The sequence below is a fragment of the Centruroides vittatus genome, unplaced genomic scaffold (assembly GCF_030686945.1).
Source record: "Centruroides vittatus isolate TY-2023 unplaced genomic scaffold, ASM3068694v2 scaffold_324, whole genome shotgun sequence".
Lineage (NCBI taxonomy): Eukaryota > Metazoa > Arthropoda > Arachnida > Scorpiones > Buthidae > Centruroides > Centruroides vittatus.
Window position 1 is genome coordinate 1,529,868 of NW_027122701.1, and position 27,056 is coordinate 1,556,923.

Here is a 27,056-nt window from a genome sequence, read left to right on the forward strand (position 1 = left end):
TTGAGCATCTATTGCGAGAACGTTTATTAGATTAAAAAATATTAAATATACGAAATTATTAATTTTGATGGATTCATTTATTCAATCTAAATAGGCAAAGCTAATTAGAAACGAGCAATTATTTATTGTGACATCGTCACAATGCATGCCTACAATTTTAATCATATTTTTAACTTATTTAAATTAAAATATATGCTCTCCACCTCTAATTAGTTGTGGCTTGCCCCTGTACATTATACTTTTCCTTTGACAATAAAGTAGTGCCAATCATTTATAAACTGCTTTTAGGGGAAAAGATTTGAATTGATATAACATGACTTCCAGTTTTCATGGAAAGTTCTTATATAGTTAATCGGGACCTCCTGCCCTAGGTTTCCATATCTGCTCTCCTCTATCATCTAACTATCTCCGTTCTCGAGATTAAGGAAAGACAGACGATCGGACGACGGTGGGAATTTATAGGTCTACATTTTTTTTTTTTTTTTCAAATTGAAACTCAATTAGCTTTGACTACAAAATAAACAATTGGATTGTTTATTTTGTATTCATGATGGCCGCCATTATGCTGTCTCTCCCACTGAATATTTGCCGATTAATGGTTGGCTCCACCTGCTATACCTCGCTTAAATCAAACAATAAATATACTATTGAGTATGATATTTTCTTCTTTTGGATACTTTAAATCACATCTGGAAGAAAATAATTGAATTAAATTTCAAAAAATACTAGATATAGGAATGATTTTACCTGTAAGCCGAATGCAATCGCTTAACACCAATATTACTATGATTATAAATATTTTCAATTTTAAAGTTTTTAATTATTAGTAAATACTTATATATAATAAACAGCAGTTTGTGTATTAAAAATACATAAATACTCTGTTTATCTGCTTAAATTACTAGATAATATAAGTTTAGAGAGCACTATCTGAAAAATGTTTCATGTAATGCTTTGATTAGGCTATATTCTTAAAATTAGAATCATTGTAATTATCATAATAATAATTATTATTAAATTAAAATATTCCTTTTTTAATAATAGCTTGAAAGAATGATTTTGTAATTGGGTTGCAATTTGAAAAAATTGTTATTTATAAATTCTCACTGTCGTCTGTCCGTCTGTCTGCCCTTTCTTAATCTCAAGAACGGAGTTAGATACATTAAATTCAGAACTAGACATAGAATGTTTAGGAGCAGAAAGCCCCGATTAACTATAAATGAACTTCTGATACGAAAGGAAAGTCATATTATTTCAATTAAAAAATGTTTTTCTGAAATGTGTTAGATGCATGACCGGCACGGCTCTATTATTAAAGGAAAAGTATGATGTACTGGGGCATGACGCTACTATTTTAAAGTGGAAATATATATTTTAAATTAAATAAATTTAAAAAATATGATTAAAAATTGCAGCCCGGCATTGTGACGATGTCACAATAAATAATTATTCGTTATAGAATTCATTTCAAATAGGCATCACAAGACTGCAGTTGTAAATCCTTAAATGATTACATAAAATTAATTTTTTCAGTTTTTGCCAGTAATTTTTTCCATTATTTTCTTACGATTTACTTATCTCTGAATTCTGTTATTGAATGAAATTTGTTATTAGGCTAGCGTTTATTCTCGAATATATTTTTATTAAACATATTCTCTTTTATGGATTATAAATATTGCACAAATCACATCATTCTATCATTAAGCAAATATAATTTATATTCAAAGGAAAACATCTACAAAACTTCAATGTTCAATATAACTTGTTCTCTTATACACCTTCTTTAATTAATAAAGCTTAGATATATCCTCATTGCCGAATAGAAATATAAATAACATAAGTTTGTTTGTTCCTTCAATCATTTAAACAGTCATCAAAGGAACAGTAATAGTTACAATGTTTTTGTGTGTTATTTAATTACATAATTAATAACATTCTTTACTTAATTTTCAATTCAACAACCAGAAAATATGTAAATTTATTCAATTACATTAAATCTATAAAAATTTCATTATAATTTGGTATATATCATATTCATACACGAAAGATTCTTGCAGTTTTGCGAAGAACAAGAAGTTAGTACTATATTCGGTTTACAGCATTTTTCGGATGCCAAACAACAAAAACCATGAGACAGTCAGATATTGATAACATGATCTTTAATTTAATATTCAGAGATAATAATACCTTAAACTATATGACATTTTTAAATTTATAAACATGTAAATAAATATGTGTATTAATCTGGGCCGTTATTAGTTATTTATTTAATAAACGAATTATATTTAATTTTAATTGTTTCGTCATTTTTATTTATTTATTTTTTTATATTATAAGTGTAAATTTATATATATATTTTCGACATCTATAATGCTAACAATTGGTTGAAGACAATAAACATTATAAAGTAGTGTAAATGTAGAACATGAATATATGTTTTATTTGTATGAGAATTTTAAAATAAATTTCATTATAATTAAATAACATTTAAATATACGTAATTTTTCGATTTAAACTTTTCGTCCATTAATTTTAAAACTAGTTTTATAAAATTTACCCAAGGGAAATTTTCGTGGATCATCTTAGAATTTCTATATTATGGAATAACAGGATTTTAGTATGACCTACATAAAATCAAAAACAAACAGAATTTTTAATGTTGAAGTTTTATTAATAGAACAAGATTTTTAAAAAAATCACTTTCAAACTAAGCACTTTCTGCAGCTAAACAAGCTTGCTAGCGTCAGCAAATATCTACCAAGAAGGGCAAAACAATACTTTCCCAATCTCCTTACTACTTTGATTTGCCTCCGTAGATTTCTATCAGTTTGTAAAACCAAAGAAAACTTGAAGGAATGCAAAATCCAATAAGTAACAGAATGGAAGCGCAGCGAGAAACCATTAATGACATCATTAAAAAATGGCTTCCACGACTACTTTGACAAAATTATAGATTGTGTAGACACAGAAGATTACTTTGAAGATACTATAGTGTAAGAATTTATGTACCAAAAGTTCGATTTATTTTTGACTCTACTGCATAGTTTTCTAGTATAGAAACTACAGTAAATATTTTAAAATATTATTTTTGTTATAAATCTATAATAAATAAATTAATAATGATAAAAATATAAACTCAGTTTTCAAAACCGAAATTTAATGTATTTGAATTATCTACGTGTATGAAATGTCTCAGATCTGTTATAGTTGGAAGAACTGATGTCGCAAATAGAAGTGGTTATTATATTGGCGTACACAATGTTATATTTGACATGTGTTAGATACTCTAATATCAAATATCAAATATTACTGGGTTTCCAAGTCGGTTAAGCCGCTTTGGGTGATCCGGGATCGAATCCAGGCAGTCGAAAAATCTCAGGAATTTTTCGGGTGTGGTCTATATCGGATATGTCAAGCTCTGTCCATTACCACCCATCCTCCTCATTGACAGCCCGTAGGAACAACGATGGACTTGGAAAATATTATTGCACCTTCTTAGTGCCCATAAGATGTTATATATATATATATTAGTATCAGAGAATTGGGCTTGATTTTATTTTATATTATTGTAAAATAATATATGTTACAATTTAAATGAATTATTTTACCATTTTAATAAAATAATTAATTTATGATTTATGAGATTATATTAACTTTACTGATAAGTTGATATCTAAATATATAAAATTACTTGTCCTGACTGACTGACTGATTCATCATCGCCTAAAGCAAACCACTGAATCTAAAGAGGTGAAATTTGGTACACAGTTAGGATATGTCATGAAAACGCACACTAAGAAGGGATTTTTCAAAATATTTTTCTCCCGCGGGGGAGAGGGAGAGGATTAAGGCTTAACCGGAAGAACGGCTTCTACTGTACTATTATAGATGCGATTTTTGTTTTCAACTACGTTTAGTCTTCATTGAGTACTTAGGTGTATTAAATTGATAACATTTCAGACATTGTTATAAATATTTTTATATATTTCGATTTTTTAACCAAATGTTCGAACCGTTTTAAATTCGAATTTGTTATTGCATATTGGTTCGATTATAGAACGATTGTAAACGTTCCAGAAAATTAATCAAATTGAAAACAGTTCGTTTGATTTTCAGCAATTCTCGTCATTCACAGCAGCAGATGTTCTATAACAATTACTATGGTTGTTGAAATACTGAATATAAATGGTGTTTGCTTGCAAAATCAGCGCGAGCGAAGTCGCGGGAACAGCTAGTATCTTTATAAAATTGATAAATATTAAAATCAAATCGAAAAATACATCTATAGAAACTATATAGTTTCTTGGTAATTTGTTATAGTTAATTACAGTTGAAATATCTTTTACTTTATCGCTATAAGAAAAAAATCCGTTACGTGTTTTAATTTCGGAAATACCTATTACAATAATCCTTATTTCGTTTTTTAATAAATTAGACAAAATGTAATTGTCCTTTTCTTTGGTTTTTTTCTAAATCGTATATATTTAAACTTGTCGTGACAGAGAATAATATCCAGCCACGTTTCTATACAATATTTAGCTTCCTTTTATACCGGAAAATCCGCATAATACAAAAAATAGCTATAAAACATTTCTGCTTAATCACATAACAACTAAATACCTAATGGATTAACAAATATAAATAAATTAATAAATAAATTACCAGAATGGTTCCGCTGAAGTCCTGATGAAACTGTTGTTAGATCTCAAAGATGCTAATGACGAAAGATGAAGACATTTTTTTTTTTCGTTTTTTAATTTAATATTTACTCTACATGAGAGATAACTTATCTAATAAATACAGCATTTCATAAATTATATCAAATAATACATTTATTTATTCTATAAATTTTCAATTCGAAAGGCGTCAACATACACCTGTGGAAGACCTAGGATCGAATCCAGGAATATTTCATATGTGGTCTGTTTCGGACATGTCAGGCCCTGTCTCTCATCATTCCGTGTCTTGTGGGCTCGTTCAGGATCACAATGGGTGTGATTAAAACAAGCCTTCTTAGTGCCCACCGGACAGTGAAAATAAAAAAAGCAATTTGAAAGTTAAATTATTTTACATACAGTATTTATGAAAATAAAAATGTTTTACAAATATCTACAAATATAATTTTTATATAATTTTTTAAATATTGCATGAACTTTATAATAAAAAATTTCTAAAAGGTAAGATTATTAATTTTGTTCAACTTAAGAATAATAATAATAAATTTAATAATTTTATTTCATTTTAAATAAACAGCATATTTTAACAGATTATATAATCGAATAAAATATATTGTACAGTAGAGCGTCGATAAGTGGAATGGCCGGAAAGTGGAACGATTTTCAGTCGGACTGTGTCGTGCTGAATTGAATGTTTTTGATACTAAATTTACTTCTAAAGTATAATTTTCATGTTCTTTATATTCTTTAATATATTTATTTTGTTTGTACAAAATGAAGAAATAATTTTTAACGATACGATAGCCTCGATGATTATTATAAAAATTTTCGTTAGGCTTAAAATCGACGAAAATTCAACACGAAGCGACACGCAACGGAGAAAAATTCAACAGGAAGCGATACGCAACGGAGAAAAATTTGAACATCGGACAGGTTAATGTACTTTTTCGTACAAAGTCGGAAATTGGAACAAACCACTAACTGGAAGGACCCCAGTCCCCAATTGGTTCCACTTATCGACGCTCTACTGTATTTATTAAATTTAATTATGAATTTTGGTAATTAATTATAAATATTATTCAACAATTGTTATTATTTAAAAAATGTTATTAATGAAGACTTTTTAATTTTCTTTTTTTGCTCTTTCCGTCCTGTGGTCACTAAGAAGATCGTTTTTCCATATCTTTCGTGTGTTCAGCCAGGCCCACAAATAAGAGCGGCTGAATGGTAAGGGGTGAGGATCTACTTATTCGGGACAGATCACCTCCGTAAATTTCTGATGTTCTCATTCAGATTCGATCCCGAATTTCCCTACCGCTACAGTGATCACTTAACCGCCTCGGCTATCCGGCCGGCTACGTACCGGCACTTTCGTTCTATGCGATCAATCAAGGAAAAAAAATGTTTTTTTTTTCATAAATGAAATATAATTTTAAGAAAAAAAAGGGAAAAAATGCAATCAGTAAAACAGTGAATAAATGCCTAACATTTTTTAAATTATTCTTATCAAGAATTAAAAAGTAATTTTAATTAATTTGTTTCCTAAGCTAAGAGGCATTTCACGTTCTACCAAATGGTAATAAGTTTAAAGACTGTTGTCGTAAATTGAGGCTCTAAGCCAGTGGCTTTCAACCGAGTTTCCGTGGCACTCTAAAGATGCCGCAACAATACTTCAGGAGTGTCGCGAAATGATTGATGGAAGAAGGCAGCATAACACTTGAGTAATCTGTCAAGGAGGAATGCCACCCGGGAAGACTTTCTATGGGAAATTGACCCCTATTTACGTGTTAGACATGCGAAGAATACCTTGAAAATTCTACGCGATCAGTCTATTGGTAAGGATCAAGTACAGGAGTTCAGAGGTTTTATCCACTCGGTCACTGGTGGACCTAAATATAGTGCTGAGCAGCGCCATTATACTTTTTATGTTTATTGCAAAAGTATTAAAAGCGCAATAATTCTACATCGATAAAGAAGTAGGGGTGTCGCAAGAAAAAACTATCAAGTTAGATGTCCCACTATTACAGAAATATTTAAAAACGTTGTCCTAAGCTATTGTTTGTAGAATATGTGTAATTCCAATCCAATATTGGGGTAATTAATAGTCGCTAGAGAAAGTGCTAACGATTAATAGGGAATGAGCCTTTTACGATAATACGAATAATACTTAAGGTTTATTACCTACTGTTTTCTATAAGTTGGAAGACAGAATTTATTCGATTCATTGTTTTAGCCTACATTTTTAGAGAAATACCGAAAAGAATAATCAATGTAATAATTATTGGCAAAGCACTATCTTAAAAAGTGTAAAACGTGATATCATTAAAAACAAACACTTGAAATTATAGAAAAAATAGAGGTGGAATTGCAGAACGTACCGCCGCAAGTTGTTAGATGTATCAGTGGTATAGTAATAGAAACAGATACAGAAGGCTTCAGAGGACGTGTTATTAAAACCTCACGCTAAGCCATTCACTAATGAATAACTCCAAGATGTACAGTACAGTTCTACGCTTTTCTTCAATATACATTGAGTACTTCTCCGTTTTACACGAAAATTCGATTAAAGTATTATTCAATCGAACTCATTCCTCGGTTTAAACGGCGGATTACACTCAGTATAAACAGGCAAATTTATAAATCATAGAAATTTTTCTTAACGTATAATTATAATAAAATTTTTAATATATATTTATATTAGCTTTTATTTGTGACGTATGCACTGCGAAAAATCTTATTTTAGGACACAAAACGACTTCTTAGCAATACGCCATATACAGATTGTGATGATCGACATATAACATGATTGATCCACTGTTTAATTGCACTATGGAAGATCAAAGAAATGTCATTTGTTTAGTATGGTCAAAAAAAGTAAAATCTTTTGGAATCTATAGGAGAATGAAGATTTAGTATGGAGACAGTTGTTTGAGTCAGAGGGGAGTGCATGAATGGGTGAAAAGAGTCAAACTCTGACTAATGTTCGATACAGTGGCATGATGGTAAACAAATTGAAGCCCGCAATACGATCGAAACGTCGGTGATTTCTCTCAAAAAAGTTTTTCTGCGACAATACCCGCTCTCGAACAGATGCGCGGAAATGGATATACTAATTGATCTGAAATTTCAGGTGATGAAACATTCACAATATAATCCAGACTTGGCACTATTTTGATTTATTGGACCTTTTAAAAAAAAAAAAAAAACGTTTCAAAGATCAATAGTTTGCTGATGATACAGAGGATGCAGTGAAAAGTTAGTTAAAGGCTACACCAAAAAGTTGTTTTCTTAAGAGCATCCGAAGCTTGTGGACTGTTGGATTAAGCAGAGAGACTATGTCGAAAAATAAAGCTCAGACAATTTCTTTAAGTACTTGTAAAAAAGTTATTATAAAATTTCTGTTATTTAATGACTTTTTCTCGTAAAAATTTTTATGTAGGATGGGACATATTTCAGAGCCTACAAGCGACTGTTTCTTTAATTTGTTAAGTGGAATACAGTATATATAACTTGAAAAATTCGGCAATTGTTTAAAATTTTGATGGCGCTATTTGTTATGATATTTTATTTTTTATATATATTTAATTATTATAAAATGGCAAAAAGCTTAATTTTGAGAGTAGGGATGGTTTTATAAAAAATTGTAAATGCTAGTAATGAGTAAAATCGTGGTTAAGTCCGACCTTACTCGAGATATGACACACGATCTTCTTTATCTCCACATCCCCTCTACCTTTAACCACCAAAATTTAATAACATCAATTTCCCTAATAAAAAAAACCTCCCTACAATATTTCAGAAATTTTGGACAAAAAGCACAGAAGTTATTAAGCTTCAAAGTGTGTGAACAAAATCGTGCCACATACACTCGCACTAGCATTTATACATACAAAAAATCTCCGATTTTTTTTTTTGCATTTTTCGACGTTTCAAGATTTCCTGAGTCCGAAAATGTAAAAATCTTGCGAGGAGTCATTTTTTGACCGATCTCCATACTTTCCCTCTGCCATATATTTATAACAGAGCCGCGAAAGTAAAAAGTGTCTGAGTTTTATTTCATTTATCGTTATCTCTGAATTTTATTTTTACAACAATATTTTAAAAAAAAATATTCTTTATATAGAATATCTTTTTTTTTAAATATTGTTGTACCAGGTATTAAAACAATACAAAACTTTATTTAATAAATTTATTTATTTACTGATGTGTTATTACAGAGAATTAGGGCATGCATATCTGTAATCATACTTATTTACAATATATAAAATGAATATATTTTTAATGTAATACTAAGATTTATAACGTTAACATTCGGGCGTCAGTATATCGTTCATCACTAAAGCAAACGATTTACATTTTGTTTTTATTTTATTTATTTTCTTTTATTAAAATTCTTTTGTTAAAAGAAAATATCGAAATAAATCTGAGAGAAATTATATGGATTGTTCAACATTCATATGGGATAAGATCGATTTTGGCTATAGTTTGTACTAATGATGAACGATTAAGAAATCCTACAAGTCACGCACATAGATAAACTATAGTGCAATGGTTTTTTTTTCGTTTCAGGACATCCAATGTGTGACGCAAAAGACGAATGCATCATTCTAATGATATCGATGGGTTCGTCTTTAGCGCAATAGCAAAGAAGTAGCAGCAGAGTCCAACCGCAAACACACAGAGCGAGCGACAATTTCGCATACCGCCGTTATAATCGCAAGTTTAAGAGGACTGAATTCATGGTTGACAAAGAGCGTTTAGGTTTCCACGATCCTTGACACCTTTTAAAGTTTGTGGAATGATTGGATCACTCGTCCGCATCTCTGTGTGCAACAGAATGGCAATCGCATTCGAAGATACCAGCTATAGCTATTTTGTCTATGATGCGTGACTTATAGGACATCATATGTAATTACAAACGTAAAAAATATAGCAAAGCGAAACAAGTTTTCCTTCGCTACTAACGTCTACATTTTAACATTTTTAAATCTGAGATACTTCTTGTTCTTGATGGTGCTCAACATGGCTGAATTAAAACTATGTTGAATTTCAAAACATTGTTTAAAATGTTAGATATTATTGTCATTTGTTAGAAAAACTTACAAATAAAAAATATTTTAGAAGTATAGAAAATTTAGAACTCCACAAACTGAAATAAACCTGAGCTTACAAAACCAATATTAACATATACTGAATTAAGAGTTATTTTATAATGTTCGTATCTTGTTAATTACATAATAAAATATGTCATATAGATCAAATTATTGACTTTATATTTCGTTAATGTGCAAGGCTGTAAATTATATATTTTTCACGAAGTAGTTCTAGATTCTTTCATAATCGTAAGTTGGAATGCTGTTTATTTATATGCTTTTTTTAAATCTGAAATATAAGATAAAATAAAATCTTATTTTCTGAGATTAGAGAATTTTTAATTTTATTTATAATTCATAAAAATAAAAATACTTATAAAAAAATATAGAATATGTTAATTAGCAAAGATTTAACATTTTTGTTTTAATTATGAATTGAAGTACTGTATTGGCTTTCTGAATAATTTTTAGACTAGAGATATGTAAATTAAATAACAGATAAATTTACGAAAACAAATTTTATTTGCCAAATGATTTACGATATTTTTATCCTTTTCTTTCCTAGAATAACATGTGAATATATGAAATGTTTGGTTTGACGAAATACCGCAACGCAACACGTGGACGATCTTGAGATGAACTATGTTTTAAAACATGTTTTTAACAATTGGGGAATTGTTTCTCATATATTATTTATATTCTCATATAAATTGAATTATGCATCTATAAATGCATGAGTTTAATGTTTATGAAAAGTTAAAATTTTTCTCTTCTTTTTATTAGTTTTAGAACATGTGACAATTATTATGAAAATTTGAAAAGTTTTTTCTTGTGTTTTGTATTATTAGATAGAGTTAGCATATTAGATAATGTCTTACATACTAAGAATATCTAACTTTTTAAGTTAAGGCTATTCCGCAGTGCTGCAAAACAGCATCTTAAGGGGTAGTTGGTCTGAAAATTACACCTTTCAAGCGCTGAAACAATGAGTTTGAAAGGCTATGTTTATATAACGTTTTTGAATTCCTTGGCCTATAGAACACGCTGTGTAATTATTGTCACTTCCTCGCGGAATATCCTGTATACACTAATGCTGTTTTCCAAATAATCATAATCTGGATGTATAAATGTCAAATTTTATAATACTAAATGTTGGAGAGTTTTGCCACTTCAAATATTTTTAAAATTTTAAAAACATTATGCAAGTTATATATAATATATGAATGTACATTATGTAATATTAAGTTAAAAATAGAACATACAAAAATGAATAAATATTGAATGAAAGAAAGTAATAAATTATTAAATTAAAGAATATAATATTAAAAACAACCTTACAATAATGAATATTTTATTTAATTCTCTCTGTTAAAAATCTTACCACAGTTATTTATAAATCTTCGTATCAGAAAAATTGAAAGAGCAAGTTTGAAACTTTAGAGAATTATATTTAATATTAATACTATTTAATAATCATTATTAATAATACTACTACTAATAACAGTAATTAATAATTTATAAAATTTTGTTTCCTCTAAATATTAATTCATTAATAGATTAATAATTACTAAACCTGTGTTATATAATACATATTTATTAAGCATTTTTATATAATTTATTTATATTACCTATATATAAAATAGTTTTTCTTCCTTCTTTTTAGCCACGAATACCATGTTCGTGGCCTCCATGACCTCTGTGTCCTCCATGACCTCCGTGTCCTCCATGACCTCCGTGACCTCCGTGACCTCCATGATCATGTCCATGTCCATTACCCGAACGAACTCCGTGGGGTCCATGTTTTCCATGACTATGTCCATCCCAACGTTGACCTCCATGACCATGACCATGTCCACCCCAACGTTGACCTCCATGACCATATTTTCCTTTGTAACCTTCACGTCCAGTATAACCAATACTGTGTCCACATTTTATTTCAATGGACATGATAATAAGAATTATGATCGAAAATGCAATCTGTAAAACATCCGTAGTTTTAGTGAACAATCCACGGAACAAAACACTATAACAATTTAAAAGCTAATAACTAATTTATAACGTGTATTATAAATTATTTAATCAATAAAAATAAATCTGTATAATAATATTTTTAAACTTAATTAATTAATTTTAAATCTTAATGATATAATTTAACAAATAAATTGTCGTAGAGCTCATATCATAGATTAGAATATTTGTTAATCTGCGATTGTACTTCAATTCTAATACAGTTAAATTTTTTAATCATTCTAAATCATATTTGAATAAGATAATTGCAGTATTTATATATTATTAGTATCTTTCATATTAATGCTACTTTAATGAAGAGTGAAATATGATTGAGCAATTAAATTAATTTCGTTGTAATAATGGCAAAAATGAAGCACTGAATAACCAGAGGAAATTAAATTAATCAATTAATTATTTTACAATATGCATTTAAATAAAATTTAAAAACACTGTTACTTTAAACCAATTGTAAGATGAATTACTAAATTATTATTATTTAGGATATGAATTTTTATATATTATTGCTATTAGTTATCGAACATTTTAATGCTAATAATTCGTATAAATGTAAAAATAACGCTTATTATGGTGTGTCTAGGCAGCCAGCAGCTAAGTTATAAGCCAATAACCCTTCATTTCATATAAAACTCTGTCATTGGGTTGCTTATTTTGCTGCTTGCCACCTCCAGTATATGTTCCCATATAAATTATATTCTGTATATCTTGTGTAATTTTAATCATTTCTACTAGAAGAATTGTCAGTTAACTATAAATTAATAATGTTGAAAATGTTGATTATTCAAAAAAAAAATATGATCAAAACAACAAAAAATAATAATAATATTTCAGTACTTAAGTATTCTCAATTTAAAATTTCATTTCCTGTTTTTTTTTCTTCCGCTAGTTTCTTGTTTTTTACTCTTTCCATCCTGTTATCACTAAGAGAACCTTTTTAAATCATTTCATCATGGATTCGATCAGGCCACCAATGAGAACGGACAAATACTGAAGACCAGACATATCCGGGACAGGCCTATAGGATTCATATGATAAGACAACGCAACACATGGGCATTCTGCCAAGGGAAGAAGTGCTTCCCGGGAGGACTTTCACCTCTATCTATCTGTTAGAAACGTGAAAAAATACGGAAAACTCCATGTTGCTAGCCGTTTAATGAGGCGCAAATCCGTGACCAACTCTCAGTGTTCGGAGGTTTTATCCACTTGATAACTGGTAGCTATCCGGGACAAACTGTCTATGAAAATTTCCTGAGTGATGCTCGCTCAGATTCGATTCCTGATCTCCTGGAGAGGTACTGACGCCTAACTGCCTTAGACATCTGGCCGTGCTTGTAGAAAATTGTTCAAAGAATAACAGAAAAAGAATTCGAATAATGTTGAATATGATAAAAATATAAAATTAAATAATTTACTTCATACTTTTATGAAATACTTAAAATAAATGTTTCTCAGTACATTAAAATTGTATCTAGTAGTGATAACATAACAAAATTACATAATTAGTAATTTTATTTTATTACTTTCATATTTCTTTTTAATTAATGTGTTACAATAAATGTAATGTATTCTGTATCATAAAAATAAAATAAAAAACATATCATTAAAAACATTGGTCAATCTGAAATTGCTATGTAGAATGAATTATATAATAATAATAAATGGGTACGACTCCTATATAAGTCAAACCTAACCGACTTTTAAAAATAAAAAATAACAATTAACTGTTATATAACAGTTTAACAAACTTTCGATTTTTATTTTAAAAATTTTTATGCGTGTTTTTTATATCAAAAAATAACTTACAGAAGACATAAAATCCATATTTTTTTAAAGAAAATTAATAAATTATTTAAACTCAAAAGAAAATATATTCAATACGATTAAAAAATTAAAACTCTGAATTTTATGTTTATGAAATTAATTTTAAATAGTAAATAATATATACTCTTAATGTTTAATATTCAGTAATAATTATTTAATTTACCCATTAATGAATATCGCAATCAGCTGGACGAATAGCCGAGGATTTAAGGTGCTCTGAGTGAACTGGGTTTTAATCCAGGAGAACAATTTCTAGGAATTTTTCGGAGATAAACTATTCTGGATATATGACCCCCATCCCTCGTCACACAGCCGCTCTATTGCAGGCCTGACCAAACCCATGATATCAATATATATGATTAAAAAGCCCAGTTAGTGCCCACAGGACAGAAAGAAGGAATAACATAAGTATATTTTAATATTTACTTTGCATACATGAAAACATTTTAAATCAGTAATTTGTTTACTATGTTAAACTTATATTAAAACTTGAACTTTTCAAATATATAAATTTATATGCAATTAATACTATAATTTATTTTTCAATTTAAATATATTTACATTTAAGTATTTTCTAATATTTAGCTTAATTTACGTTACTTATTGAAAATACTCACAACATTCTTCATCTTCTCTTTATTTGTAAGTTGTGCTAGTTGAAGCGCATCTTATATATAATGTGAAGTTACCTTAAATTTAATAACCAATAACCTGCGTTCTTTCAACTCAGTTACTAGAACATTCATTTTTTTTTAGCATGTTGCAATAACCTTAAAGTGTCATATTTTATTTCCATTCAATAAGAAATCGTCAGGAAATTTCTAAGAAGCAGTTTTTTTTTAAATTCAATTTAGTGCCGTGTTTGCTATTTTAAAAATTTTATTTACATTGGTTCCTGCAAAAGACTACTTTTTTAATTTTTTGTATATTTTTTTTAATAAATTATGTAGTCCAGATAATATTATCTTATTTTAAACATGGCTAAAATCATTAGATATAATATAAAAAATAATATAAACTATTCAATATTACATTATATTACCCCGGTCCATTAGTGATAATGATCTTATCATTAGTAGATAACATAAGAGATGTTATATAATTACGAAAAAATAGGTTTGTACTATTTTATGAGGTCAAAACTAAATAGACCAGTTAACTGGAAGGAAACGTTGTGATAAAGATTGAGCCTGTAATAAATTAGATTTTTGCTTAAATAAATGAATAAAAACTTAATTTATTTAACGAATAAATAAATATAATGCTTCATATTTATATATTCATATTGGTATTAACTAGCCTGATATATACAATCTTACATTTAATAATATAAAATAATATAAATAATTATAAGCTTATTTATAAGCATTAAACAAATAATATATATTACTCGTTTATATATTTATCTAATTAAGCCTATTTCGGTAGTATCTTAATTAATATTTTATTTTATTTTATTATAATAAATTAACAATATTAAAGGAATAAAAGGGTAATTATTAAATATTATACTTCTACTTCTATTAGTGGGTATTCTTTGTGTTATGTTATGATTAATTCTTGCTGATTTTGAATGTTTCACTATTTATATTTATTGTTAATTAAATTATTTATTAGATATTATTAAATAAATATATATATAATATATTTCCTAATTTATCTCTTATGCAATGGCGTAACTAGGCTCCGCAAACCCCCCTCCCCGCAATGCGGGAAGCCCTAGAGCTGTGGGGCCTCTCTGGTTGGATATTTTTAAAAATTTATATACTTATAATTTAGAACTATTTCTGAACTGTATAAAAACTTATCAATTATTAAATTAAGAAAAGAATTTTAAGTTCAATGGAATTTCAACTCTAAATGCAATGTAAAGTGTTTCGTAATTTTCTTGCTGAACTTTTTTATCATTATATAAATCATTTCCTATTTCGGCAAGACCTGATGTTAAATTTTATTACATAAATTTGAATTCGTGAACTTTCGTTATATTTGACGTCATAAAGTCGCAACCAACGTCATAATATCAAGGAAAAAGGTCATTTGAATACAAAAAAGGCAACTAATATAAGTTATTTTTTGATTCTATCAAGTTGTATAATGTCTTGCTAAGATATATATCATTTTTGCTTTACGTGAAAGGTTTTTAAAGTTTATTAATTAACTATCTTTTAGAAACTTTCGCAATAGGAAAAGTATCATAAGGTTACCTTTGTATTTTTCTAAATATAATACAGTATCTGTTGTTGATGTTTAAGTTACATAGTTTTATACGCTTTATTAAAGCTAAAACATTTAAGGTATATTATTTTAATTATAAATTAATAAATTATTATTAATCTATTGAAAGCAGTTGACTGGTCTGTCGATATAATAAGCGATTGTGTGTATTATTTACGAAAAGTTTAAATCACTTAATCGATTCAAAATATTATACAGTCGAATCTCCAACAACTGCCACCTCTAAATGGCGGCCATTTTTCAGGTACTTTTTGAAATGCAGACAAAGTAAACTCCAAACAACGGGCACTTCAGAATAATGATTATTTTTTGTTTCAGTGAATAGTTGTTAGTTTTGAATAGTAGTGAAACGTTCTTCAGATGTTTGTGTTATACAAAAGTACCGAAAAAAATTAGAAAATTTATTTAAATTTCTATCTATTTTTGAAAAATGAGAAATATAAAATTAATTCATTTAAATTTTAAATACTAGATGGCAGAAAAATCGAATGTTTTAACTGGCGTTAATTATAAAACCAGTTTTTTTAAATTTATAAATAAGTAACCTTCTCTGTGCTACTACATCTTAAAAATTCTTTCTGTTATTTTTAAATGTTTTTTTTAAATAGATAATTGTTTTGTCTGGAGCCGTATTAAACAAAAAGCTTAACTTTTTTGTTTCATAATTCTACATCACCTTATAATTATTTTAATTTTTGTCATCCGGTTACACTGAAAACAAAAGCAAAAAATCCCTCTTCGAATGACGAAATCAAAAAGCGAAAATTCGATTAAAAAAAATAAGTTCCTTAAAATATTTTTATAACAGAAATATAACTTTTTTAAAATTACAATTTATGTATAACAAGATTTAACTATTATTATATAAGTTAGAAAATTAACTTTATTTTTATTTCGTTTAAAATTTTGTTCTTCTCCAAGAACGTCTTCTTTCAGGCCCACCACGGGTTAGGTTAAGCCCACAATGAGGACGGTCAGTGGTGACGAGAGGCTCGAAATATCCGGGAGAAGACCACCCCCAAAACGTCCACGGGTTTTCGACCGCCCGGATTCGAATCCGAATCCTCCAAAGCGGTAGGATGACGCTTTAACTCCTTAGCCTGACTTAACCTTTTAGCACTTCGGGTTAACAAGCTTTAATTATTTTAGAAGGAATTTTATTGACATTTTGTATATTAATTGTAAATTAGAAATATTAAATAAATATTCATCACACAGGCCTAACCAGTAAAAAGCTTACATTTAATTTCATGTTAAATGTAATTTTAAAAATTACATTAAATAGTGGATATTTATATATTGTATTTTTGTACAATAAAGAATTAAAATAGGAGATTTAATAAATTTTACATTTTAATTTAACTTATTTCAGATAATTATTTTCATTTAAAAGAATTGAGAAAGATAACAAAATTTTTTTAAAAATTTATTTTTATTCATGATTGTAAACCAAAAACGACTACATTAATATACATTAACACATATTTTAGAAAATTGAAAATATGCCAACAATCAATTTAGCATCTGAAAATAAATAAATGAATAATCTATAAAATTTTAATTCGATTATTTATAAATAAAAATAAATAAATAATAAAATTTACCGTATATTATGGCAGCGAATGAATTTATCAATGACCATAATCTTTATTAGACCGTCCAGATCCTCCTGATCCAGAACTTCCATATCCTGATCTTCCATAATTTCCTGAACCTGATCTTTCGTAACCACCGGATCTTGATCCCTCGTAACCACCGGATCTTGATCCCTCGTAACCTCCAGATCTTGACCCACCAAAGTCTTCAGATTTTGATCCTCCGGACCCATGACGATCATATCCTCCTCGACGATTGCCGGATTCTGATCCATGGCCATCAGAGCCACCACGATTTCTGTCTTCGCTTCCTCTCGGATAGTAACCATCATCCCTACCACGAGATCCAGCTCCGTGACCGTCTCTTCCGTCACAATTATGATCTCCATAAGATGGTCGGCGTTGTTGTTCTTGTTGTTTATTGCCACTATTTCCAAAATCACGTCTTCTATCTTGATCTAATCTCTTTCCTTGGTCTCTATTACCAAAATCACCTCCAGTTCTTGTACGTCCTTTGGAATTTTGACCCCATTGTCCAGATTGCGATTGTTTAGTAGCTATTGCTAGTGCTACTACCATTACAATAAAAACAAAACATATCATCTAAAATATAAAATAAAAATAATATTATATACTTATTAAATTTTATAAATATTTTGAAAATATATAAATCAAATCATGTATATTAGAAAATACTTAATATCATTTTTAACAGGCTAATTAGTACATTTTATTTAAATAAAAATTATTTATTTTTCTAAGTTCTAACTTTAGAAAAATTAGTTTTTATTAATTGTCTACAGAAGCTAAGATAAGTAGGTTTAATATGGCACATACCAAGGGTTTCATCTCTTACTATTGTAGAACCAGTCTTGCAAATGCTGTATCAGTCAATAATGCGTTAAAAGCATCAGCATCACAGGATTTATATAGAAGGTGACTTAACAAAGAGAGTTCGCTGACACAAGCTTAATGACCCACTTGGGTGAAACTTTAACCTAAAAGGTCCCTAATATTTCTTATTGCATGATCATCTTTATTTTCTTTTGCCCATTTTCTTTAAGCCCGTATCTTTAAGATCAATTTTGAGGCGGATCTTGCAAAAATATATAATGGTCAAGTTCAACGTTAACATGTATAATTAAGAATGCATATTATACCTTAGTAAATTTTACCCTGATAACATCCTTTTATTTCGAGAAGAGTTTTCTCTTTTATGGATGTTAATTATAAATATACAGATATTGTATACAAACTTTTTATTATTATTTTATAATCATAACATAATTAATAACATAATTTAAATTTTCTGATTAATTTATTATGTTCAGCCTGTAGTAGAGACACGTATACATGTTTAAAAAATGATCTTAGTTTTAACTTAATGCTTATAAAATTAAAAAGAAAACACTGCCTACATTCTTGTCTGATTTTTACTTTAGATTTCTATATTTTTCACTAGTGTAAAAGTTTTATTTTTTTTAAATACATTTTTGCCTATAATAAATATATTAATTCATTAAATAAATGCTAAATTAATTTAATCAAAATATCGTTAATTAAATATTATATTAATTATATTTTTAAATTAAAATAAAATTTTAAAAATTTATGTTAATTTTATAATATCTCCGAAATAATCTAATATTAATATGTTATGAAAAATCAAAATATTTATTTATATATTACATTTACAATCGTTAAGTAATGCTATATAGCATGAAATTACTGCCCCAGACTAAACAATACGATGCATAAAAATAAAAAAATCAAATGATATGAATCAAACAATAAATACATATAAAGTTTTTTTAAAAATTAATCTTTTTTAGCTTTTATATAATTAAAAAAACTATACATAATAAAAGTATATAAAATACGGATATAAAATTTACAAAATGTATAATATTTATATTAATTAGTGAACAATTTCGTGTTATTTTTAATTGATCGTTCTAAAGTAGTTTTTTTTTACATAAAATAATTCTATCGATTTTTGTCATAATATTAATAATGTAATCAATTAAATTCTAAATAATTAATTTTATCTTTAATTAAATTAGAATTATATAATAAATATAAAATATTTTCTGACATCTTGTTTCCCTTTCTATTCATCTCTAATGTTGAATATTATATTTAAATAAAATAACTTGATTTTATCTAAAAATAAAATATAGTTTAAAATTTACTTATATTAAAAATATAAAACAAAATAAATAGTATTAAATTATTGATGAAGCAGAAATCAATTTCAAGTAATAATACATTACTGCATTATTATTTTTGTTAATAAAAATGAAATATTATTAAATATTAATATTAAAATTAATATTCCATACGCAAAGTAAGGCTATAAATAAAATTTTTAACTGTCATAATATTTTTGCTAAAGGCAATTACATTAGATTATTTATTACGGATAAATAGTCGAGAGATCAAACCAGTTTTTAGATATTTCGTCTTTCTAAAGACACATTTTTAATTATTAAAATACATCTGAATTTTAGTTTTTAAATTTATAAATAATTTAATATTAAACTGTGTTGAAATTTCAAAAAATACTTTAAATATATAAAAATTTCTTAAACAAAATCAGTGAAGGAAAATACAAAGAATTTTATAGGAATTCGTGATAGAAATCATTAAGATGAGATATGTTTTACTTTGTATTTTCTCATGAATCAAACAGCTTGCCAAGCTTGGAAATTTATTGTGAAGAAAAGCAAATTATCCCGATGACAAACGAAAGAACTATCTTTTATTGGTTATCGACTGCTACGTAATGTCTTTGCATCCTTATATAAGTAGCTTTTCACAGACACATAATACAACTGTTGTCGACAGAACAAACAGAGGAACACATCAAATAAAACAGAACATAATACAATAAAGAGACTATGAAGAATTCAGTAAGTATGATTATAAGATCTTCTATGTAATATTACACTATTTTATTTATTTATTCAATATTTTTCTTTCAGATTGTTTTAATTTTAGTCGTTTTGATGATAATGGGCGCCTTAGCTGATAATATCAAGCGAATTGGTCACCACGGTGCATCTGGATATAGTGGACACGGAATCTCATCTGGAGGTAAATTCGGTGGTAATAGACACCACAGCTCACATAGTGGATATGGTAGTCATAGAGTTTCTGGTATACACGGTGGTAAAGGTGGTTACGGCAGCTCTCATGGACTCGGTAGCCCTCTTGGACACGGTATTCGAAGTGGAAGCCATAGTGGATACGGAAGCCATAGTGGATATGGAAGCCATAGTGGATATGGAAGCCATAGTGGACATTATGGACATAAAGGATAATAACTGTAGAGGCATACGTGACAAGAAAAATGATTGTCGTTGATAGTATTAATTCTTTTCTATTTACTTATGTTAATGTAACGTATATAAACATATGTTGTTTTATTTCAAGTAAATTTTGTAACAAAGTGTAGTAGAACCATTTTTTTTAATCATAAATTGTGAGCATTCTACTCATAAAAAACTTGTGCGCTAATGGTGCAGTCTAATAAATTGAAAGAATTTTGAAAACATTTTATTTATCCGTATATGAGTTTGATTTATTAACATATGCCTATTTACTGAATAAATGCGTGTTAAATGAGGTTTGTGAACTTTTAAAATCAAATAAATATCTTTAAAATTATTATTTCTTTAAGGATCGAGTTTTATTAGTTAATTTTTGAATTACAACTAATATAATATTAAATACAAATAATGAATATATAAATTTCAGCCACTTTTTACGTATTTTGTAATGAATTACAAAATACGTAAAAACATTTTTAACTAAAACTACGCAAATTCATTTACTGTTTTAATTCACCTTATTGATTATCATTTTTCTAAATTATTAAAAGTTTTGTGTAATCACAAAATTATTATTATTTTAATTTTTGACTCCCACTGAGACACTAAGAGGGTCTTTTTTCCATACGCATCATGGATTTGGCTTGATCCACAATGCGGACGGTTGGGTAATGAGGGAGAGGGACCTAGCATATCCGGAACAGCTCACTCTCCCATAAAATTCCTGGGGTTTTTTGACTGTCAGTTTGACTTCATATTTTGTTATACATATAAAGAAACTTTCAGATATTTTTTTTTTTTATCAGCTTATATTATACAAGTTGTTCATAAGTATAGATCTCAGAGCTGTCGAGAAGGAAGCTAAAAATTTTTCCTCGTAGTGATTCCTACTTCTTTAAATTAATGTTACCTTTACAAAACAAATCTTTACAACTGTTTTTTTTAAATAAATTATTAATAAAGAAACATTCTATGTATTTCATTTGGTCAAAAACAAGTGACCGCTAAGGAACAGAGGGGGGTCCACTCTACTGTCAGGTCCATACAAGTTCTCGATGATCCTGCTGGAACCGTAGGCATAACGCCTACGGTTAGTCTTTATTTATTTATTTAAGTTTTTTTTACTCGTAAAATGTGGCACTGACTAAAGAGAAATGAATTCAAGTTGCTATATGCAGTTAGCGTGAAGTTGCCAAATAATTTAACAGACTGCATCGTGTGTAATTGATTAAAAATGATTTTTATTTTTTAGTTATAATTGTTATAAGTAGATTTTTATTTATCTCATTTATATGTAATATCAAAAAATCACCGTTTTGAAGTTAAAATCGATGAAACAATAAAATGATTAATTTATCAATTCTTAGATTACGGAACCATAAAGACAATACATAAATTGTATTTTCAAAATTCCTAAATTAAATATCTTCTTTTAGAATTTTATCATCGTTTATATTAAATATTATGTACTTTATAGTAGAATAATTTAAATTATCACAAAATTACGATACATAATATTTTCATATTATAAGCGTTTATTATAATCAAACCTCTGAGCAACGGCCATTGACGAGAACATAAAAAAATGGCCATTGTTAAAAGGTTATTTTGTAGGTATTTTATAAGGAAAAAAGTACGATCCGATCCGAAAAAAATAATTTGTTCGAGATGGCCGTTGTTGGAGGTTCGATTGTATTTGGAAAACTTAATAATATCAATTTATAATAATAAATAAAGTCTTTTGAAAAAATTTTATTTTTTCTTCATTTATTTTAAAAAATCAAATAAATTTAGTCAAAAACCATTTAATCTGTTGTTAATTTGCTATTCATTTGCCTGATAAAATAGCTTAAAGACTGAAAAATTATAAAAATCTTTAATTTTTTATATCACTTTTAACACAAATTAATTGAATTCTTTAAGTAATATTTAAATTAATTTTTGATCAATTGGTAAGAAATAAGTAAATTTTAAAAAATATTCTATTTTAAATTATTAATTATTTCCTTGTTTATCATTAAATATATAATTAACTTTCACTCGGTATTTCATCTGTTATTATTTATTTTTTAATTAGAAATTATTGTTAAATAAACGGTTTGAAAACCGATGGAATTATTAACTTACCTAAAATCTAAAATTATGTTAACATAACCTATAATTGCTGTGTTAAAAATTTAGTAATATATCCCTCAGGCTTTCAAACAGAATTTATAAAAAATTTTTTTTAAATATTACTTTATATATTTTTAGTTTTTTAAAATAATTTTTTAAAGAAAGAAGTGTAAATATGATATTTTATTTAAAATTTTGGCTCTAAAAGGGCTTTTATTCCATACGCACCGTGGATTCGGCTAGGCCCACAATGAAGATGGTGAAGGACAGGGCTCAACAGATCCTCCCGAAAGATTCCTGAGATTTGTAGACTGCCTGGATTCGATTCCGGCTCTCCAGAGTGGTAATAAACAAATAAATAAAATAAATAAAAATTTAAGATGTTCATATCACCCTTATTAAATAAATGCGAAAATTATTGACAAATTATTTTTTGATTATTAAAATTAAATCATCCGTGACGTTTTATATGAGTAATTCATATATTGAAACAATAGAAATACGTTGATAGTTTCATATTATTTAATAAAAGATCTTGACTAAATTTTAATTGGATTTTTTCATAAAAATAGCTGCAAGTTGTTTCCAAACTGAAGTCATATGACAATACTTTCCTTAAAAATTCTTCAAGTCTAAACAATTGTTATATTCTTAAAGTCTTTAAGGTTGGAAATACCTACTATTATAGAGAATTGTTTCTATAAAATGATAAATGTAATTCCCTATTTTGAGCAATTAAGATAACAGAAAACAAAATGAAAATAGGAAAATATAGTTTATATTTAGTAGTTGATTATAAAATATATTTTATTTTTGAATTTCTTGCAACTTTTGTTTTTATCTAGACGTCATAGAAAGTCAAAATATGACTTTTTTCAAGCAATAGAATGACTGTTATTATGTAACAATTTACGTGTTGGACAATCTGCATACAAGAGGTGTTTTAACTTACCATAAACAAGCAAGAGAAGAGGATATAAAACGTAAGATAATTGTATTTCAATTCGAGGTCATTTAGATATGGGTTAAACGAACTTTGACATTGAAACAAAATGTCGAATTCAAGGTCACGGTTAAGAGCTACGGGCTTCGTTCACTTCTCGAAAAGTTTAATGGAAAAGTTTCTCAGAAATTGTTTTCTACATCATTGAATTTTAAAATTACGATAAATGACCGTAATTATTAAGTAATTTTGTAAATCTAATATAAAAATTCTACCGTAACTTATTGAAAAATCCATTTATTAGCTTCTTATAAATAATAAATATGTGTAAAATTCAATTTTAAAAGTTAAAATATATTGTAGATATGCGAAACTTTATCTTAAAACTGTATTAAACCTATTATGCAGTTGCTCAAAACTGTTATGAAGCATTTTAAACTATAAAATCTGATCATTACAATCTAAACGAAGGCAACTAATGGGAAGATAAAAAAAATGGCCGTTGTTTGAAAGTTATTTTTTTTATGTATTAAAATAAAGTTCTTGAAAAATGACCGCCTTTTAGAGGTGATCTCGTTGGGAAATGGCCGTTATTGGAAGTTCGACTGTAGGAAGAATTTTAACCAAAGTATTTTGATAGAAAAATGAAATTTATTAACTGACTACGATATACAAAAAGTTTATAATTTAAAAAACTAAACTAATAACAACAAAATGATAAATAATCTTATTTTATTCATAAATGAGCTGATGTTACAGGAGACCTGTATTAGAACCTGCAAACCTGTATTCACCCCCATACTATTATGGATAAACTGTAAACTCTTAGATATCGTATATATAGAGCCGTAGCAATGCATTGACAACAGGGCAAGTATTAAGGGAGTCGAAAACATTGCTAAAACTCTGCGTATATAAGTGCATTTGTTACATTCAAATTGTTACATTCAAATCTTTTTCCTATACTTGTTTGATTTTTTTTTCTTAATTTATTCATAAAGGTAAGGAGACTCGAGTCTATTTAGATCCCTCCTCTTTATGCAATTGATGACTAAAATATATTAAAATCAATTTATAATATTTATGAAAACAAGTAACATTTAATTTATAAATAAAAAAATTTCCGTAAAATTCAATGTATTTATTGAAGCGGAATGTTAATGAAGCCTTTTTTATGTGGCTTACAGCGTTGCTCTCGTTCTCAAAATTTGATCGATTGGCTTTTATTAAACTTTGCCATTTTCCGTTAATTGCGATGAGGAATTCAAAACTGTAATAAAAAGATAAGAGTCCATGATTTTGTTTTCGAGATGCAGTGGAATAAAAGTGAAAATGTTCTTGTACCCTGACGAAATTGACCATGCCTAACGGAATTTAGGAGACAAAAAATAAAAAATAAAAATAAAAATAAGCATTGCTCGTGCCTAACAGAAAATGGCATCAAAAAGAACAATACACAAGAATAAACAATCGGCGTCAAGGGAATGTAAATATCGCCTGTCCGTGCTCAGCAGGTGCAAGGATCACCTCTATCACTTCTCTGCGGCCGATAAAGTGTAAGAGTGTAAGGATTGCCTTCTGGTGCAACTATCAACCGTTTCTTTCTGACCAAAAAACACACATACACCACACTATCTCTCATACACATCCATACGAACACGCCGTTCTTACATACACATTCAACGCTCGTGTTAGATGGCGCGAAAGATAAATTATATGTACTGATACTAAGTAAACAATTTTTAATTATAAAAGCACAACACTCTACGGTCGCAGGATGTCCCTAGGAATAAGTTATTTATATAACATTACGCCAGAAGTTCCCAACATTCTTCCATTGACCCCCATGTAGAAAATATTCTTTTCAATCGATCTCTTAAAATTATGTTATTTTTCAAGATTTGGCATAATATATCAAGTAAATTACAGTATTAAATCGATTAATAAATTTCCCACATGATTATTATTATTTAAAAATTATCTGAAATTCTCGAAAAGATACAATAAGTATATGAAGTAATATGAAATTTCCATCGACCCTCAATTGACCTCTCGAGTTACATCGACCCCGTTGGGAATCCCTGCATTACATATTAAAGTTAACTTGGTCCTAACCATCATAAACATCGCAATTTCCACAGATTTGATAGTGATCATAACCTCCTTATGACGGACGATGTTCGTAATTCTTGTAATTCGGTCGATATAACTTTTTATAATTATGATTAAATATTATTCCTTGAATTTTATTCTTAAGAATGTTGATATTTCTGAATTTGTTGCGTTTTTATTACATAAAATATTAATCATTTATTTAATATCTAATTAAAATATATCATATTAATAATACATTTTATTGGTACAGATAGTTCTTTATTAAATATTTTTAATAAAATCATGATTATTTGTATTGATAACATGATATATTAGAAATATTAAAAGGACTTTATTTAGTGAAAATAAACGCTTGTAAACTTAGGCGAGAAGTTTGTCGTGATATCGCTCTCGCTAAGCGAAATGAGAGATTCCGCTTATAGTTTAGCTTTACGAGAGCGATATCGCCACAAGCTTCTCGCTCGCGACTATTCTCGCATGCCCGTAAGTGTCACTGTAATTGTCTATTCAATAATTGTGTACGGTTATTTCGTACTTTTCGACTATTTTTTAAAATATTTTAAGCATTTATTTTCAGCTCTGGAAAATTTAATAACACCAAAATGTTTTTTAGTAACTTGAAATTCTTTCGTTTTTCAAAGTCGCTATCAATGCTATTAGTGATTAAAATAAATCGTGATAATATTAATGTCATAAAAATGAAATGTAAGAAGATTATTTGCTAAACATTTCACCCATTGTTTTATATAATTAAATAATAAAATTTATCGTTAACACATATTTATATTTTAAAAATATTTAAACTGTATTCCGCAGAAGTTTTTGTAAATAATTAGCGAAGACATATTGAATTATAAACGACTTTCCTCAAAAAAATTTGCCATTTTTAGTTTTCTTAAAATAACACAAACTTTGTGGAAAACAAGCGGAAATCCCCTTTGTTTCTGCTTGAGAAATTTATTTATTGAATCAAATCTGAATCAGTTGCGTAACGCGTAACCAGAGAAGTAAGGGGCCTTCTGGGCCCTTTATCTTTGTAAGTAAATAAAAAAAGAAAAATCAAATAAGTAAGGGAAAAAGATTTGAATGTGATAAATG

At 27.7% G+C, this 27,056-nt stretch overlaps 3 protein-coding genes across 3 annotated transcripts; 1 reads left to right on the plus strand and 2 right to left on the minus strand.

The window, feature by feature from the left end:
- Nucleotides 1-8,851: 8,851 nt before the first annotated feature.
- Nucleotides 8,852-14,341, minus strand: LOC136988157 (antifungal protein-like). Its single transcript, XM_067285977.1, has 3 exons — nucleotides 14,238-14,341; nucleotides 11,398-11,746; nucleotides 8,852-10,058 (listed from the first exon to the last, which is right to left on the minus strand). The coding sequence occupies exons 1-2, from the start codon at nucleotides 14,247-14,249 to the stop codon at nucleotides 11,429-11,431; spliced, it is 330 nt and encodes a 109-aa protein (XP_067142078.1). The 5' UTR covers nucleotides 14,250-14,341; the 3' UTR covers nucleotides 8,852-10,058; nucleotides 11,398-11,428.
- Nucleotides 14,342-17,271: 2,930 nt separating this feature from the next.
- Nucleotides 17,272-18,365, minus strand: LOC136988225 (TATA-binding protein-associated factor 2N-like). Its single transcript, XM_067286078.1, has 3 exons — nucleotides 18,291-18,365; nucleotides 17,463-18,056; nucleotides 17,272-17,382 (listed from the first exon to the last, which is right to left on the minus strand). Exons 1-2 carry the CDS (start codon nucleotides 18,300-18,302, stop codon nucleotides 17,490-17,492), a joined length of 579 nt encoding a protein of 192 aa, XP_067142179.1. The 5' UTR covers nucleotides 18,303-18,365; the 3' UTR covers nucleotides 17,272-17,382; nucleotides 17,463-17,489.
- Nucleotides 18,366-20,258: 1,893 nt separating this feature from the next.
- Nucleotides 20,259-21,014, plus strand: LOC136988177 (uncharacterized). The gene is made up of 2 exons (XM_067286006.1): nucleotides 20,259-20,365; nucleotides 20,438-21,014. The coding sequence occupies exons 1-2, from the start codon at nucleotides 20,354-20,356 to the stop codon at nucleotides 20,774-20,776; spliced, it is 351 nt and encodes a 116-aa protein (XP_067142107.1). The 5' UTR covers nucleotides 20,259-20,353; the 3' UTR covers nucleotides 20,777-21,014.
- The last annotated feature ends 6,042 nt before the right edge of the window (nucleotides 21,015-27,056 follow it).